This window comes from Ambystoma mexicanum, chromosome 8, assembly GCF_040938575.1.
Source record: "Ambystoma mexicanum isolate Mex_15411 chromosome 8, UKY_AmexF1_1, whole genome shotgun sequence".
Lineage (NCBI taxonomy): Eukaryota > Metazoa > Chordata > Amphibia > Caudata > Ambystomatidae > Ambystoma > Ambystoma mexicanum.
The window spans coordinates 347,955,240-347,974,365 of NC_090929.1; the positions used below are offsets into that span (position 1 = coordinate 347,955,240).

Consider the following 19,126-nt stretch of genomic DNA (forward strand, 5'->3'; position numbering starts at 1 on the left):
CCAGCTCTTAGCTTCCTCTTCAGCTCCCCTTCCCTACCTCCAAGAAAGTTCCACAAAAAGTATCAAGATTACCTTTCCCAAGTTCAAGGTAATATAGTGCCACACAATCCTCGGGATTCCCTTCCCAAAGTTCAATGCAAAACAGTTCACAAAAACAAGGGGTCTTGAGGCTCCGTCCACAAGACAGTATTTGCAGTTCATCAAATCTCAGTGTTCCCTTCCCCAAGATTTTAACGTAGCAACTTGTACTGGTTTTAGTCTTTCAAAGTTCAACTCAAATTTAACTCCACTTGACCCTCCTTCTGGCTCACCTTACCAGTTCACTCAAAGCGCTCCTTCTTGGAATATTTCATAATGTTTTGGACTTCCACCGTTTAGGGCTTACTGGCCTAGGCACAGTTGTCAGACCACACGGTCCACCCATCACAGGTCATGCAACCAGGAACGGCTCTCCAGCCCACACAGGTTCTTCTGTCCTTGTCAATGTGCCCAGATTCACATTCTCTTAGTTTCTCTTTATCGGCCTCTTGTCTCTGTGTGCAGTTTCACACTCTCGTGCTTTCTCTTGGTTAGCCTCTTGGCTTTACCATAGTGTGTAACACACTTTTTGACAGTCTTTGGCCTTGCCGCACTGAATCCATTCATAAAGTTCACTTTGTGGTGGTCTTTTTCATGCCCCACCTTTCTATTGCTTTCTTTCACACTTGCGCTCTTTTCCATAAATTGCTTTTAAATGGGCACGCTCCCTTTTGGCTTTCATCCGCTATTAACTTTGCCCATAAAGTTGTATTCGGTTCTGTACTCAATTAGCTTACGTTAGCTCAGTTTCAAGTTTTTATTCAGTTCGATATTCAACTTAACTCCTACGGCACTTGATTGCCTATAGATAGCCCTCTAGGAGCGCACGTGTGTGCAGTGACTTTACCCGACACCCACCGGTCCTCGTTGTTCCTCTCCTGTGGCTCTGCTCCCTCTCTCCTGCCTCTCAGTTCGGCAGGCCGGCGTATACGAGCCCCACTTGCACTCTGTATGCTGTCCTCCACACGCTGGCGGCTCTGCTGCTTCGGCCCAGACCCGGATGGCATCCTTTCTTCTTCCATCCTCGCTCACAGCTCCAGCTGCTCTCTTTCCAACACGGAGGCTCACACACCTATGGCATCTTAGCAGTCCAGCTTACCCTGGGCTACAAAAGTTCTCTCAGACATCGGCCAACGCCATGGCTCCCTCTCAGGTCCTACCACGGCTGCCTCCATACGACACGGGTCCCCTGCTGGTCTCTCCCACAAGGGCCAACCTGTTGCTCCCTCTGCTGCTTCTTTGGTCTCCCTTTATACACCTGCAAGCCCTTGATAGGTTGCAGGTGTGGGTTTTCAATTGGGCTTGCCTGACCATAATTAAAGTGACATGCCTGACCTTTAAAGCACTCTACAGGCATCTTCTTTGTCCCAGTACTACAGTGGTGAAATGAGGCTTTAGTGTTCATCACTCCTAGTCGCCTTTTCCTTGTCCTAGTACTGTCAGAGGTATAAGGTGGGGAAAAAAGGGGAGAGGTTTTACAATAGACTATAAAGGCCAAGGAGGGTTAGGTTGGTCTTCAATAGGGAAAGGGGGATCCCATGTCTCGCCTGCGGGCACCCTACTCCCGAACCCCAAGGACCCTCCACCCAGGGGACCCTGCCTCGCTTCTCCATTCCCAGGTTCAGGATCCAAGAGTGATGGCCTTCCCAAGGCCCCCTAAGAAGAGGATCTAGGGGGTGTAGGAGTGAGGATACCCTCAGGTTTCTCACAGTACACAGAATAAATACCCTTGTTTACCTATGATGATGGAACAGGTTCTATGGCTCCCTTCTCAAGCAGTATTTATATCTCGTCTTGTGGAATCTGTAGATGCTCTACTGGTATTACTCTGGGTCTCGGCGGGTGACTGCGCGATTCTTTTTTAAATTAATGCAATACTGTTTTTTTCTGTGGACATCATCCAGTTGTCTGAGGTGACCCCTCCCCCCCCATACGTGGGCGAATTATAGTATGCAACCCCCCTATTGGGGTGATATGGGAGCGGACCTGGAACAGAGAGTCATTGTTTCACGGAAGCAGGCAAACCTCTTGCGGTTTGACCTCGGCCCCATCCTCTTCTAAATGGTCTTCGAAATGAGGACTGAGAGGAAGACAATTGTCCCAGGCTTCTGACCAAGAGGCGAAACCTGAGCCTGAGAAGTATGTTGTCTCCGCTGCAGACCTTGAGTAGCTTTGGCCACAAAATGTTCCCCTCTGCTGGAAAGGACGGTTTGAAATCTGGTTCAAATTTTCCAATGATTTATAGTCCTTGCTTGCAGTTTCTAGGGCCTGATCAACCTCTTTGCCAAATAGTACCTTGTTTTCTATTGGCATATTTAATATAGTAGCTTGAATTTCTGATCTGAAGCCTTAGGCTCTTTACTAATGTTCCCTCAGCAATGATTCGACCCAGCAGTATCCGCTACACCTAAGGTGTTTTTAGCACTGCATTAGGAGTTTGTTTCCCTTCTAATAAGGCTTTCAGTATTTCTGTTTTTAGGGGATCATGGACATTGTTAGTAGGTTCTTCTACATGGTCCCATTGTGCTCTAGTGAAACTAGCCATTAAGGCTGTATTGTTGGCAATGCACATTTGATATGCTGCAGAGGTTTTTACCTTTTCACCTATTTTCACAAGGGCTTTTTGCTTTCCTTGTCAGGAGGGGCCTCTGATGTAGCTAATAGGGTATCTGTACTTTTGCATGTTGTAGTTAAGTGACTGAGGGATCTGGTTTTAAGTGCACCTTCATAAAAAGAGTGTTGGTAGGGGCTGGTTTGAACCTTTTCTCAACCCGTGGGTTAACTGGTTTTGTTAATACTGGAGTGTTAGGGAGGGGTCTAGTATTCTTTTTACAGATTTAAGTAAAGGAATGTACTGGCTAACTTGTTTTTCTCATTGAGGAAGTCCTGTGCATAATCTGTGTCTTCCTCAGATTCGTGTGTATCAATTTTGAATTAATGGGCTGTTTTTCTTAAGCAGATAATTATGAAGTATATTGTCATCAATAGGCGATGAGGATGAGGAAATGGGGCCATCAATTTCTTCCTCAAAGTCTTCTTCCTCGTCTGTACTTATTTCTAGCTCCACTGGCTCCTCATAAAGGACAGTGACTTTAGTTCTTGCTTTTTTGGAAGGTACCTCTTCTTCTAGGACCTTCTGGTTTGTGTTTAAGTGGATGCTTCTCTAAAAACTCCATAAATAAAGCCATTTTGTTCATAATGACCTCAAATCTTTCTTTTGTCCATTCTCCCGATGAACCCAGGGACCCCTGTGGTGAATAAACAATTTCTTCTTGTGTTTTAACCTGTTCCTGTGTAACAGTGTCAGATAATGAAGAACTAGCTTCAACGTGTGTGGTTTTCTTTTTCTCAACATGCGTCAAAATTGTAGTCTTCGACGCATGTATATGTAAGTATCCTTCGGTGTAGATGCAGTCAGTGTTTGTAAAGACCGGAGGGGTGGTCTGCACTTCCGCTCTCTATTTGGTAGAGGAGAGGCACAGAGACCCCAGCCAAGATTCTCTATTGTGGTAGCAATGGACGAGCAATCAAGGCCTAGCTTCTCGGGAGGTGATGCGAGCTGGTTCTTAAGTACAGTGTAGTCCCCAAGCACCCACAAAGGAATGTCCACACACTGTATTGGTTAAAACACAGTCTTTATATAATTAATATTCAAAGTGATGTACACTATCACGATAACTCACTTTGTACGCAGAAATCAACAATGGCAAATATGTACAGTTCTAAAATGGTACCACTAACGCTATCAGATCTCATTAAAGTGCATAAGTTCAGAATGACACACAGATCAAAATAAAGAGGAAACCAGCAGTAGGGAGAGGAAGGAAAGAAAGATGGTTGAGCAATTGGCAGAATACTGGTAACTACCGTTAAACACAGTTTTGTATGGAGATCTCCCCCCCACCTGGGCGAAAGATACAAGCCCAGTCCATATATTGTTCACACTAGACTTTCCAATAGTTCTGCAACCCCAAAGTACCTTGGCGTTGTAGCGTTCCGCGACGGGGAATCGATAGCCCTTCTTGAGAGTCCTCCCTTTCAGGCAGGAGCCATGGGTCGACGAACGTCTGACGGAGAACAGGTCGAGCTAGGACGGTGAAGTGGCCGTGTCATTCGTAGCGGTTCTCGTCGACGGGGAAGCGTAAACGTCCTGCAAGGAAGAGGCGTGCGGGGCGCCTTGGTGTCGATAGTTCTGGACCGCAAAGAATTGAAGAACTGTGGCCCAGCAAGGATGTCGACTCGTCGGCGTCTCTGTGGTCTTTGGGTGGCGAGAAACCCACCGGTGGATGCTCCTCGGCGCGTCGACGGTCAGGCCTTCTCCAGCAGGATACAGCGGCGACGATGCGGACGAGAGCGTTCTTGGATCAATGAAGTTCTTAGGCAACGGGAGCACGGCGGCTCCAGTCGGCGACAGCGGTCGTCGACAGTGGCGGACAACAGTCCGGGCGCTTCTCCTTGGCATTCCGCAGCAATCCCCATATCGGCTCGGCAGCCTGTCGAAGGTCTGTCTACCAAGGAGCTTAGGCAAAGATCAGCTGTGCACGATGGTCCCTCGTAGCTCGGGAAGAGGGTGCCTTACCAGGTCCTCCCTGGGTCAGTTCTTGAGGCACAGCAGCTTTCAGATTGCGAAGGAGAGCAACATCAATTCTTCTCATCCAGCAGGGCTCAAGGGTAAGCTTCAGTTACTCCAGTTACTCATCGTAGTGGACTTCAGCTTCCGAACACGATTCCTAGCAGTGAGAGGTCCCCAGATATACTGTTGATCTCCCATTCATTCCGCTGGGTCACACTCAAGCATCCAATCACAACTAAGGGCATTCATGCAGGCAGGCAGCCAATCAGGCACATGGTGCATTCAGGCCATTCACTTCTCTCCAGACACTCACAACAAGTTATGTGTATTGGGACAAGTACCGAGCCATTCAACACTCCAAGCTGCATTCATACCGGTTTCGGGCAGGGCTGTCTCAACCATTGTGTCAACCACCAAATACTAAACAGCCACAACATAGAATGCATAATCGTCACACACTCTATTCACCCAGGTCCCACCCACCGGCGTACCCACAACATACGGTAGTTGAGAAGGCTACAGGCAGTCTGGTTGGCACTTCCCCAAACGGGACTTCGAGAAGATCGAGGTAACAGGTGATGGAAGGCAAGAGGCCATGGGGGCCATTTTGTCTCCATCAGGAATCTACCGATTCCAATGACAGGGCCTGGGCATCCCAAAATGGAGGACGCTCAGGGCACCAGTCATTTCAGCACAGAGCTGCCACCAGCCCGTACCCTGCTCTGTGGGTCACACACAGGTGCCCAAAAACATACACTAGGGGCACAGGGTTGTACCCCTACCCATGGGTGCCATAAGGGTATCCCAAGGGTCTGTTCACCAAACCAAAAGAGAGAGAGCTGCACCGCCAGGAGTGCCACATGAACTCCTGCATGGAAAACACGACAGACCACACGATAAAAAGCAGTAAAGTACAAGGATACGGAGGCCCTTGTCCCTCCGATGCATTTCCAGCATCACAGTGTTGACGTAAGCTTTTGGCCATGCATCGAGTGCTTTGCTCGACCGACCCAATAGGCGTTGAGGTTGCTGGCTCCGCTGAGGATTTTGAACCTTTCAATAAAAGTGTCAAAAATGTTACAAAGGGCAAAATGTGTTTTGTACTTGCAATGTGTTTAGATTTGCTTGGCTTTCCTGTGGAGTGCGCCGAATTGTTCCTGTGTACTAATTTAGTGTGTTTGCCTTGTTGCCAGGTGAAGTCTCTGTAGCAGAGCACAACGCTTGCCGTTAGTAGCTTGGGCCTGACCTACAGGAACCCTTTGTCTTCCGATCCAAAATGTCTTTGGCTTCCAATTCGAAACCAGGGCGATCCTGTCCTGGCTCGGATTCCTCCACCCTGGCCAGGTATTCTGTAGATGCCTCAGCATGCATTGCGAAAGTCCACTCTGCTTTTTGACCACCAATCTTTTCATGTTTTTGGCTTAAAAAGCTTACACAACTGGCATTTGTCTTCCAGGTGGTCCCTTAGAAGACAACAATTGCAGACCCTATGTGTGTCTTTCCACTGAAACTTTTTGTTGCACGTGGGGCAAAATTTAAAGGGGTATTTTCCATGTTAAAAGCGGGAGGACAGCGAGATAAATTATAGTGATGGGGGTAATGTAAGGAGACATTTTCCTTGACTAACGTGTAAGTGTTTTCTCAAACTCTCCCTACTGTGAAGGCGATATTGGCAAGTCGGTTAGAATAAAGTATCTTTAAATATATCTCGAATGTATCTTCGATCATGAGCAAAGGTATCACTTCCAGAAACTCTGCAGGGTGCTGCGACCAACCAAATGGCGGTCTGAGGATCTCGATGTGTGAAGGATCATGGGTACAGAACATGTCACGTATGGATATTATTACAAGAATGCCTAGTTGACGCCCTTTTCAAAATTGAAAATAAATCATGCAATATACTGCACCAACCACTAGATGACGGCCTATGCAAGGAATATGATTCTAAACAGCTCCAAAAGCCTCCGAAATGTATATATATTTATACATATATGGGATACATTACTCACCGTAATCGTATTTCTGATGCTTGTATCTGCTTAGATTTACATGCTGTGCATAGGCCGACATCTAGTGGAAGCTGCGGAGTATTACAGTTTGTTTTTCGAAACTCGAAAATGGGCGTCGACACAGGGCGTGCCAGTAATACTATCCCTAGTGTGACGTTCACTGTACCCAAGATCCCTCACGCGTCTAGGATCCTCAGATTGTATTTTTTCTGACATGAGGTAGCATGAGGAGTAGCGCGAGTACAGATAATCCAAGCAGATAGACAGAAAGGTAAGACTACAAGCAATCATGCGCCTTCTCTCGGAGGGGAGGAAGGGTGGGTCGCATGTGAATCTAAGCAGATCCAAGCATCAGAAGAACAAGTTACTTCTTACCTTGTAACGTTCTTTCGACGGGATGTTCCTCCGACGTATTCCTCATCTTAGATATCTCCTTCCAGCTCTGCTGGCCTCGGAAATTTTTTTCTCTAGAGGGCGCTGCGCGTCGACGTCCTTCGAGTCGATGTCCCTCGACAGCCGCCGTATCGACGTTCGACGTCATCCTGCCTATAAAGGCCGCGCGCAGCGTCCGTTGCTCAGTTCCGTTTTGTAGCCCACAGTATTACTGTCTGGACTAGACTAATCACCCTGAAGGAGCGTAAGCTGCAACAACAAGGGAAGTAGAACTGCGGGGATGGATGGGAGGGTCGATGAGGAATACGTCGGAGGAACATCCCGTCGAAAGAACGTTACAAGGTAAGAAGTAACTTGTTCTTCGAAGGGATTGTGTCCTCCGACGTATTCCTCATCTTAGATAGGCTCCCATAGCAGTATTCTATATTCGGAGGAGGGAGTACTGACTTCACGCTGTCTTCTATTGATGAATAGAATGCAGTACAGCCCTTCCAAACCTAGTCTCTTGACTGGAGGAGGAATCCAGATTGTAAAAACGTGTAAAGGTATGGACAGACGACCATGTAGCGGCCGCACATATGTCTTTAACCGGCACGCCTCTTTTGAGGGCCGATGAAGCTGCAATACCTCTGGTCGAATGAGCCCTAAGGTTTTGAGGGGGCTCTTTCCCTGCCAGTTTATAACATTCCAGAATGGCTAGAATGATCCATCTGCAAATGGTCTGCTTAGTTATTGGTAACCCCAGCTTGTGACCTGTGTAACCTACAAACAGCTGGTCTGCCTGTCTTATCCTGGCTAGTCTACTAATGTAAAAACTTAAAGCCCTCCTAGGGTCTAGTCTATGTAACCTCTCTTCCTCTTTCCCCGGGTGAGGAGGAGGATAGAAAGATGGTAGGGTAATCTTCTGAGTGATATGGAATTCAGAAACCACCTTTGGGAGGAAATTAGGCTTCACTTGCAGGACAACTTTGTCTTTGTGAAAGATTGTATGTGTATGAGGGGGTTTACAAGAAAGAGCTTGTAATTCGCTCACCCTTTTAGCAGATGTAAGTGCTATTAATAAAACAGTTTTAAGGGTAAGGAATCTTAACGAACAAGAATGGAGAGGTTCGAAAGGTGTACCCATCAGGAAAGTTAGTACTAAGTTTAAATCCCATAGGGGAACTTGGAATGGTCTTGGGGGATAAACATTGGTTAACCCCTTTAGAAACTGTATTACCAAGGGTAATTTGAAATAGGATGGTTCTTCCGCAGTACGCTTAAAGATGGATAGCGCTGCGAGATAGCCCTTAATGGTGCCAACTTGAAGGCCTGAATTTGCCAAATATAGTAGGAAGGACAAAACCATTGGTGTACCACATGAAAATGGGTCGATATTCTGTTCTCTACACCAGCTGCAAAATCTGTTCCAACGGCAGCGGTATAAAGACTTTGTTGCTGGCCTCCTTGCCGAAAGCAACACCTCCATAACATCATCAGGGAGGTCCCAATCCTTGTACCTCAGCCTTTCAGAAGCCAAGCGTGAAGGTTGAGGGTTTTGATGTCTGGATGGAGAACCTGACCTCCCTTCTGTGAGAGTAGGTTCTCTCTGATTGGAAGTCGAATTGGAGGGCTGATGGACAAGTCTAGAAGGTCCGGGTACCACGTTCTCCTGGCCCAATCCGGGGCAATTAGGATCATGGTTCGCCGGAATCTTCTCAACCTCCTGATCATTTGAGGAATGACAGGGACCGGTGGGAACGCGTACAGAAGCGGAAACTCCCAGTCCACTATGAACGCGTCTCCCAGAGCTCCTCTCGGAGGAAATTCCCTTGAGCAGAACAGGTCGCATTTCCTGTTTAGGCTGGTGGCGAACAGATCTACCTGAGGGGTTCCCCAAAGGGCGAAGATCTCTTGAAGGACTTCCTGAGCTAGCTCCCACTCGTGGGAGACTGTGTTCTGCCTGCTCAGAGCGTCCGCTGTCAAGTTCTTCTCTCCGGCTAGGTGAACTGCCGATAGAGAGATTCCTTCTTGGATTGCCCAAAACCAGAGCTGCATCGCCTCTCTGCACAGGGGTAGTGATCCTACGCCTCCTCTTTTGTTGAGGTAATGCATGGCCACCGTGTTGTCCGTCATTATCAGGACGTTCTTCCCTTGTACAGCTGGCAGGAAAGCCTTCAGCGCAAGTCTGATGGCTCTCAGCTCTAACAGGTTGATGTGTAGTCTGGACTCCGATGGAGACCAACGACCGCTGATGGTCAAGTCGTTGGCGTGGGCTCCCCACCCCGTGAGTGAGGCATCCGTGACTACTGTTATCTCCGGCCAGGGTTGCCAAAACTGTTTTCCTTTCAGAATGTTCTCCTGACAGGCCCACCACTGAAGGTCTCGAGCCACCCTGCCGGGAACCTGAAGAAGATCTGTCATTCTCCCTGAGAATTGTGACCACTGAGTCCTCAGTGCCCACTGGAGGGATCTCATTCTCAGGCGAGCCTCTGGCACAAGGAAAATGCAGGATGCCATGAGGCCTAGCAACCTCAAAAAGTCGAAGGCTGGGAGACGTTGGGCATGCTGGAACTTGGTAACCATCTGTAGAATATCTTGAGACCTCACCTCTGGTGGCGAGGCTTTTCCCAGGGAAGTATCCAGGATCGCTCCTATGAACTGGAGTCTCTGCGATGGTATCATTTGTGACTTCTTTAAATTGAGGGAGAAGCCCAGTCTGTGAAGGAAGTGGCACACGTGATTTAGCTGGATCTGAGCTTGCTCCGGAGAAACAGCCCTGATCAGCCAATCGTCCAGGTAGGGGTAGACGTGAATCCCTTCCCTCCTTAGACTTGCAGCCACTACCGACATTAACTTGGTGAAGACCCTCGGGGCGGATGTCAGCCCAAATGGCAGCACTCGAAATTGATAGTGAGAGTTGCCAATTGCGAACCTCAGGTATTTCCTGTGTTTGAGATGGATAGGCACATGGAAATAAGCGTCCTGAGGTCCAGAGATACCAACCAGTCCTGGAACTGAAGGGCCTGGAGGATCTGAGAAAGAGTGACCATCTTGAATTTGTCTTTTCTGAGGAATTTGTTCAATTCTCGCAAGTCCAAGATGGGTCTCAGTCCTCCGTCTTTCTTCGGAATGAGAAAGTAAGGGGAGTACCAGCCCTTGTTCCTCTCCGCTACAGGTACCGGTTCTATGGCACCTTTCTCTAGCAGGTCCAAAATTTCCTGCAAGAGGAGCGGATCTGGAGCTTTCTGAGAGCTGATCCCCGGTGGATGACTCTGAGGTATACGTAGGAAAGGCAGTCAGTAACCTTGGGCGACTGTTTCCAATGCCCAAGCATCTGACGTGATAGCCTGCCATACCGTCAGATGTTGAGTCAACCTGCCTCCTACAGGTGTCCTGTGAGGGGGAGTCCTCAGAGTGGTTTTGGGGCGGCTGATGCAGATGCCGATGGTAAAGAGGCATCTGCTGTTGCTGCGGCTTTAGAATATCTACCCCGTCCACCTCGGGTAGTTCTTCTTTGACCCCTTTGAGCGGGTCGTCCTCTACCTCTTCCGAATGCGGAGTAGAAGCGAAAGGACTTGCCCCTCGCAGAGGTTCCTGTGGGACGAAAAGGAGTCTGACGGATTGCAGCTCCTAGGGATTTTGCTGCAGCTTTTGAAGTTTGCAGTTTCTCTAAACTGTCATCCGCCTTTTTCCCGAACAAAGAAGAGCCATCGAATGGCATGTTCAGCCATACACTCCCAAAGTGTATGGCTGAACCTAGCAAGGGTGCAAGTAGCATTAACAGACTTTAACGCCATGCTACATGCTGAAAAGACTTTCTTTGCCATAGCATCATATTTTTTATCGTCCCTGTCCTGTGGGACTGTAGGATAAGCCGTCTTGACATCGGTAGAGGATGCTGCTTGTACCACCAGACTTTCTGGGGATGGGTGTTTAGACAAAAACTCTGGGTCTGTGGAAGATACCCTGTACTTTGTAGACAGTTTTTTATTTACTGCTGGTATTACATCTGGGGTTTCCCAGTTTGTCAGGATCTTTCTCTGAAGAGCTTTATGAAAGGGCACCACAGGATCCTCTTGTGGGCCTTTGTCAAGAATATCCGTGAGGTCATCTTGTTGGAAAGATTGCAAAGGTGCAGACCACCCCATGAACTCTGTAATCCTGGCCATTAAGGCTCTGTAGGGGGTTTCAGCATGCTCCCCCGGGTCTGGCTTAGCAAACTCCACCTCAGGGGAAGTGTCTAACCCACTTGCCTCATGTAAAGAATCATGAAGATCCTTTAATCTGCGCTCTTCAGAGGAAAATTCCTCTCTAACTGGGGTTACAGGTCCCTGTAACTCAAATGTGTCTTGTTCAGACAATTCACCCTCTTCTAAAATTGAGGATATAGTTCTCAATTGTTCTGAACTCATAAAGGGAGTAAATCCCATTTCCAAGGCAGAGGGTGCCGAACTTGTCATTATTGGCCTCGAAAGCGTCGATGTCGTCGACGCCGACGTCGAAGGCTTCGAGCGTGGCGTCGAAAACAGAGGTGGAGGCCTCGAGGACCTCGACAGAATTGGAATTCTACTCGACAATATCGAAGCCATCGACGTCGAGGGCCTGGGGATAGTCACTGGATGTGTGGTAACCGTGACTTTTCTTGGCGTCGACAGACCCGTGTGTCGAAGGTCCCCTCGACAACGGCGTCGAAGGCTTCGAGGAAGGTTTGGAGGTCATAGTCCTGCTCGAGGGTTCGAAACGCGCTCGAGAGGTTTCTTTCGCCGGGTACTGCGACTCGCGGTGTTTTTGACCTTCGGGTCTTTCGACCAGAGCATCGCTCTCGGCAGTCTTCGAGGGGGTCGAGGCCGCTTTCTCGAAGACGCTCATCATATTCTTTCGGAATTCCTCCCATTCAGCCCGGGAACTATGTTTCGTGGGGCAAGGGATTCTTTTTGGCGAAACAGAGGAAGAGGAAGACGGAGAAGGGGATCTTCGACGTCTCCTCTTCGAGTGTTTCGATCTCGAGGAGTGATGAGACCCACTCCGAGACCTGGAGCGCGAATGGTGACGAGGAGACGAATGTCTCGACTTCGTCGACGAAGAAGAAGCTTTAAAAGTCTTACCTTTCTCCAGCTTCCCCCTACGCTCCTTCAGGGCCTTAGCTGTCATGGACATACAGTCCTCGCATTCCGAACAATGGTGTTCAGCTCCCAAGCACCACAGACAAATTCTGTGAGGATCGGTCAACGACATCTTTTTCCCACAATCTCGACATTTTTTGAAGCCGGATCGAGGAGTTGTCGGTTCCGACGAGGAAGCCATCGAGTACGGATCGAATAACTCGAGGTAAATAGGATTAATCTGACTAAGAACTGAGCAACGGTATTCCGAGGCACCGAGTAAGCGCGGAAAAACGGAACTGAGCAACGGACGCTGCGCGCAGCCTTTATAGGCAGGATGACGTCGAACGTCGATACGGCGGCTGTCGAGGGACATCGACTCGAAGGACGTCGACGCGCAGCGCCCTCTAGAGAAAAAATGTTCCGAGGCCAGCAGAGCTGGAAGGAGATATCTAAGATGAGGAATACGTCGGAGGACACAATCCCTTCGAAATACAATTACGGTGAGTAATGTATCCCTTCAGAGGCTTGTGGAATCTGCTTAGATCACATGCTGTGCATAGATTAGCGAGCAGTACCAGAAGAAGGAGGTGGGATGTGAGAAGGGTCATGAGCAAATAAGTGTCTTAGAACCGCTTGTCCCACTTGTGTATCTGCCTTGGAATGGGTGTCAATGCAGTAATGCTGAGTAAAAGTGTGAATAGAGCTCCAAGTAGCTGCTTTGCAAATGGTGTCAAGGGGAACATTTGCAATGAAAGCCAGAGTGGCCCCAATGCCTCTAGTAGAGTGGGCCCTTGGCGTAAAAGGCAGAGTCTTTTCAGAGAGTGAGTAACACAGCTGGATACAGTTAATAATCCACTTCGAGATGGCACCTTTAGAGACGCGATCCCCCTCTCTGCCTGTAGCTACGGAGACAAACAGTTGATCTGTTTTCCTTAGCGGTCTTGTTTTATTTACATAGTAGAGGACCGCCCTACGCACATCTAGGGTGTGTAGTTTCACCTCAGCCGAGCTTTGCGGGTTCTGGAAGAAAGCCGGAAGCTCGATGGACTGGTTTACATGGAATTTGGATATAAATTTAGTTGAGAACCTAGGGTGTGTGCGTAAAACCAGTTCATCTTTATGGATAGTAAAGAAGGGATCCTGCACTGACAGAGCCTGAATTTCACTGACCCTTCTTATAGAAGTAATAGCTACTAAGAAGGCCGTTTTATAAGTCAGGTGTTTGAGACTGCTTTTATGCATGGGTTCGAAAGGGGGGCCCATGAGCTTGGCTAGCACCACATTAAGGTCCCACCCTGGCGGTGGGTTTGAAATAGGAGGGTGAAGTCTCTTTACTCCTTCCATGAAGGCTTTAACTACTGGTACTTTCCACCACGACACCTTGCTATGGGAAGTGGTGTAAGCCGAGAGGGCTGCCAGGTGTACTTTCAGTGAGTTAAAAACCAATCCTGCATCTAGCAGGTGGAGCATGTATGTAACAATAGTGGAAGGAGTGCAATCAACTAGGTTGATTTGTCTACTCTGGCACCAGATAACGAACCTCTTCCACTTGTCAAAGTAACAGTGCCTTGTGTTTGGTTTCCTAGATTCTTTTAGGATGTCCATACACCTCTGTGGCAAATTGAGGTGTCCAAACTCTATGACCTCAGGAGCCATGCTGCCAGGTTCATTGAGTTGGGTTGCTGGTGCACTGTTTGACCTTGGTGCTGGGACAGTAGGTTGTACCAGGCTGGAAGTTTGATGGGCTCGCACACCGCCATCCTGCGTAGGTGTGGGAACCAGGGTTGTCTTGCCCACATGGGAGCAACTAGGACGAGTGTCATCGATTCTCTGTTCATCTTGTTCACCACTTTCCTGATGAGAGGAGTTGGTGGAAAAGCGTACGCAAACATCCCTGACCAGTTCATCCACAGGGCGTTCCCCTGGGAGTCTGGTTGGGGGAACCTGGATGCAAATCCTGGGCATTGTCTGTTTTCGCTTGTGGCGAATAAGTCTATAGTGGGGAAACCCCACTGAGAGAAGAGATCTTCTACGACCTCTCTGTGAAGGACCCATTCATGTTCCTCTGGGAGGGAGTCTCTGCTCAGAGCATCTGCTAGGGAATTGAGCTCCCCTGGAACATGTTGTGATGACAGGAAGATGTTCCGTCTGAGTGCCCATATCCAGATTTTCTGGGCAAGCTTGGACAGATTTGGCGAGCGAGTCCCTCCTTGCTTGTTCAGGTAGAACATGGCTGTAGTGCTGTCCGTCGGGATTTGCACTGACAGGTTTAGTAGGTGGGGCTCGAACGCCTGAAGCGCTCTGAATACTGCCAGAAGCTCTAGCAGGTTGATGTGGTTCTTGGCCGCTGAGTGAGACCAGAGACCCTGAGCTGTGTGGTGGAGATGGTGAGCTCCCCACCCCATCAGACATGCATCTGTAGTGACTACTGCCTGTACCTCGGGATCGTAAAAGGGTTTCCCCTGTGCGAGATTTTCTCTTGTCCACCAGTGAAGGCTTTGTACCAGTGTTGGCGAAACGACCACTAGATCGTCCCACTGACCACTTGCCTGAGACCACTGTTTCGCCAACCATTCCTGCATGGGACGCATGCGCAGGCGCGCGTGGGGGACTAGATAAATGCATGACGCCATCATGCCCAGTAAACGCATTGCTTTGCGTACCATTATTTGTTGACCGGACTGATAATGCGGAATTTGCAGTAGTATATTCCGAATTCTTTCTTCTGAAGGAAAGGTCAACCCCTGCTGGGTATCCAGGATTGCTCCTAGGAATTGTTTTGAGGTGCTTGGCACCAGGCTTGACTTCTTCTCGTTGATTGAGAAGCCTAACTCGTGGAGGAGGTCGATAGTCCTTTGAATGTTTGTCCTGCAAATTCCTGGGGTTTCCCCCGTCATGAGCCAGTCGTCCAGATAAGGGTACACTGGGATTGCCTCCCCGCTTAGGTGTGCAGCCGCCACCGGCAGTACCTTGGTGAATACCCTTGGTGCTGAAGCTATCCCAAAGGGCAGTACCTTGAATTGGTAGTGCCGACTGTCCACCTTGAAGCGCAAGTACTTTCTGTGCGCTGGGAACATGGAAATATGAAAATAAGCATCTTTCATATCCAAAGTTGCCATGTAATCCCCCTTTTTTAGGAGGGGGATTACCTCTTGTAGCGTGGTCATACGAAATGTTTGGGGCTTGACATACTTGTTGGCAGGCCGTAAGTCCAATACTGGGCGCATTGTCAAGTCTTTCTTTGGCACAAGGAAGTAAGTTGAATAAATACCCTTGTTTACCTGGTGTCCCGGGACGAGTTCTATCGCGTCCTTTTGTAGAAGAATGGCGATCTCCTCGAGGAGAATCTTCTGATGTTCTAAGGAGTGTACTCTTTGTCGTGGAGGATGGTTCCGGGGCCGTGCAGTAGCTCTATACAATATCCCGTGGATACTGTTGACAGCACCCATCTGTCTGATGTGATCCCTTCCCAAGCCTGGGTGAAGTTTGAAATGCGTCCCCCTACTGGGGTTGCGTGAGAAGGGACCCTGAACTGAGAGTCACTGCTTTGGTGGAGGCATGCCGCCTCCCTTGCTGGGGCTGCCTCTGCCTTTACCACGACCTCTCCTATTACCTCTGCTGTAACCCTGGGTAGACTGTTGGTTGTTGTTCCACTGTGTACCCTGCCCCTGGGAATAGTTAGATCCTCTCTGGGAATTTTGGCCGCGTGGGCGACGAAAATTACTATTCCCTCTCTGGTTAGGGGGTTTATTGGTTAACTGGCCAAGGGATTTGAGTGTCTCGTATTCGTCCTTGGCATTTTTCAGTGCGTCTTCGACCGCCTTACCAAACAACAGATCGGCTTCCACCGGTTTGTCTAACAATGATGCCTGAGTTTCTGCCTTAAAACCAGACTGCCGTAACCACGCATGTCTCTTGATAACGGTACCTTCTGCTATCAATCTGCCTGCGTTGTCCGCGGCGTCGAAGGTTGCTTTCAAAATGCACCCAGACACGGCTCTACCCTCTGCGGAAATCCGAGCTAATTGGCCCTTTAACGGTTCAGGAGCAGAGGCTATGAGAGCCGCGACTTCTTCCCACTGATGGCAGTTGTAGCTGGCCAACAGGGTGGTGGAGTTAGCAATCCTTGCTTGATAGGCGGACGTTGAGGCTACCTTCCTGCCGAAACCGTATAGTTTCTTGCTCTCCTTGTCGGGAGGAGCTTCTGACGAAGACAAGGGTGTTCCAGCCCTCTTACGAGTGTTGGTAACAACTAGGGAGTCTGGCTTTAGATGTCCTCTTATATAGAGAGGGTCAGACTGAGCTGCCCTGAAAAGTTTTTCAACCCTGGGATTGACTGCTCTGGTGAGGTTTGGGTTCACCAGGGACGGATCTATTCTCCGCTGAATGGATTTAGGATAGGGATGGTCTGGGCAACCGGCCTCCTTTCTCCCACTAACTCTTCTGCGAAGTCCCTTTCCTCCTGTACACCGTGGGTGTCAATGTGGAAATGTTCTGCTGCGCGAGCGAGAACCTCATTTAGGAGGGGCTGGTTATCGACCGGGGAGTCGGTAACCGGGGCTTCGTTCTCTACCGGGGAATCTACTCTGTATGTTTCCGGGTCATCCTCTTCTTCTTCCTGGTCCTCATCATCCCCATAGTAGCCCGTCCCGGTTTGCTCTTCTATCATACCAAATTCTTGGTCTCCACAAAAGGAAGCCTCTCCTTGATACCGTGAGTATGGTGTTGCGTAAGGTTGTACCTCGAAGGGTTCAGACCTCATCGGGGTTTCAAACCGGGCTTTCTTACTCGGGGGGGATAGGATCAGTAGAGCCTGAGGGTGTGGCCCCTTGAGGATCATACGAGAGGAAATGTCCTGGATTTTTATCATAAAAATCAGCCAAAGAAGACATTCTTGACATGACCCTATCTATGTCTTCACTGGACCATTTTTTGGAACTGGGAATGACTCTCTCAGCAAGTCTATGGGATTTATCTTGAGTAGCTTTGCTGGTTGTGGACCTATCAGCAGACCTGGGCTTGTCTGTCTGTTTAGGAGGGGTGGAGTGTTTCACAGGTGTGGAAGAATGTACAGGTAGTTTCTTCTGCTGTTTTCCCTCCTCCCCGTGCGTAGAAAAATGTTTTCCCTGTCCCTTAGTGGCTCCGGAGTTTTTTGACGCCTGGCGTCGAGGATCGGGAGAGGTGTCCCTGTCCTTCGAGCGTGGGGCCTCGCCGTCTTTAATTGCGGGCTCCGACTCCTGGAGCGCGGCCTGGGGGTGGAAGTCGTCTTCGTCTTCTGACGATCGAACTTCTGTTAGCCTATGGAGCGAGGCACTCTTGGCAAGAGTGGATGATTGTCTGGAGTCATGCAGCGATCTTGATCGAGAGCGCCCAGAGGACACCGAATCGGACCGTTCTGTCTGTGCCTCTTTCCGAGAACTCGACGTCGTCGAGTCTCGGCTGGACTTAGTGTGTTTAGTGTGTGTAATATGTGAAGCGCTTGCGTCGCCGGGGGTCTTCCCCATAGCCGCCCTGCCGGACGACCTTCCGAGGTCGGGGACCTGCGCTCGGCTGTCTTTCGACGCCGTAATGCCCTCGCCGTCCGAAAGTACGGCGTCGCTGCCATCGCTGAAGGCGCCCTCCGCTGCCATGGCCGCCTGCCTGGCGTGGTGGGCCCAACGCTTCGTCGAACGGTCCTTAAGTGTCTTAGGTTTAAACCTACTACACGCTCTGCAGTTCGCTTTGGGGTGGTCCCTCGGCAAGCAGAGATTGCACGTGGCGTGCCTGTCGACCCAAGGGTATTTGCGGTTGCACTTGGGGCAGAATTGAAAAGGGGTACCCTCCATACGCACCTTGAGGCAGCGGGCAGTTAAGTGTAGGAAATGTATAAGGTGTACCTATATACCAAGAGTGTAGAGTATGAACCACCCCCCACTCTCCTTACTTGCAGGGCCGAGGCCAGCGGCCTACCAGGCCCGGGCCGAGGCCAGCAGCCTTCCGAGGCCCAAATCCGTCGTGCAGCAGCCGACGGTCGATTTCTTCTCCAGCCGGCGTCGAGTGTCGAAGTTCGACGTTGCGGTGGGGAAGGATGTCAATAGATTCATATTTTTAAATTTTAGCAAAAGTATGGCTAAGGCCAGGGGACTCCGCAAGATGCTTCCGACCAGTATGGCGGAAAAAAACAATCTGAGGATCCTAGACGCGTGAGGGATCTTGGGTACAGTGGACGTCACACTAGGGATAGTATTACTGGCACGCCCTGTGTCGACGCCCATTTTCGAGTTTCGAAAAACAAACTGTAATACTCCGCAGCTTCCACTAGATGTCGGCCTATGCACAGCATGTGATCTAAGCAGATTCCACAGGCCTCAGAAACATACATATGTATAACTATATGTAGACATACACACACATATCACCACTTAGTTTGGCAGAAAGTAACTGGTATACATTTACAACCAATATTATTTTGTTGATCAGGTCAGGTGGACAATTTACTTGTTACTGTTTTCCAAAGAAAGTGGTGATGTCATTGGGAGTGGATAAGAGTACATTTTTTAAGAAAGTGTTTATTCATGATCAAGCAGCTTCATTATTAGACGGACAAAAGGGAAGATGTTCACAGTAGATTAATAGAGCACTAAAAGTTCCACACAACTCAGCAATTAAATCAAAGCATGCCTGCTAGGAATGAGTGTTAAAATATAATCGCAACAGAGGAATTATTAAAACCTTGCCTAAATTATTTCTACCCTGCTACTACTACAACTATTTTTTCAATGCCAGGAGAGAAAACAAAAAATTATAGTTTTGCATGAGCAGACCGCATTATCATTGGAAACAGAAAACAATCCCAGCATACAACTAGAAAGCAAGCTAGACATTTACTCACGGTTATAACATCCAGGATGCTCAGGAGGCTGTGGACACTGTCCCCTGGCAGCACTTCTTTAACAACCATGTCTGTTCCATCCTGAAGAAAAAAAAATGGCATTGAAAGCAGAATA

At 49.0% G+C, this 19,126-nt stretch overlaps 1 protein-coding gene across 3 annotated transcripts in view; it reads right to left on the bottom strand.

The window, feature by feature from the left end:
* PNPLA7 (patatin like phospholipase domain containing 7) overlaps positions 1-19,126 on the bottom strand; it is a 2,986,886-nt gene that overhangs the window by 2,337,084 nt on the left and 630,676 nt on the right. For all 3 annotated transcript variants that reach the window (XM_069609797.1, XM_069609798.1, XM_069609799.1), the window contains one exon: positions 19,012-19,092. In XM_069609797.1, coding sequence (XP_069465898.1) covers positions 19,012-19,092 — 81 coding nt within the window. The remainder of the gene's footprint in view (positions 1-19,011; positions 19,093-19,126) is intronic.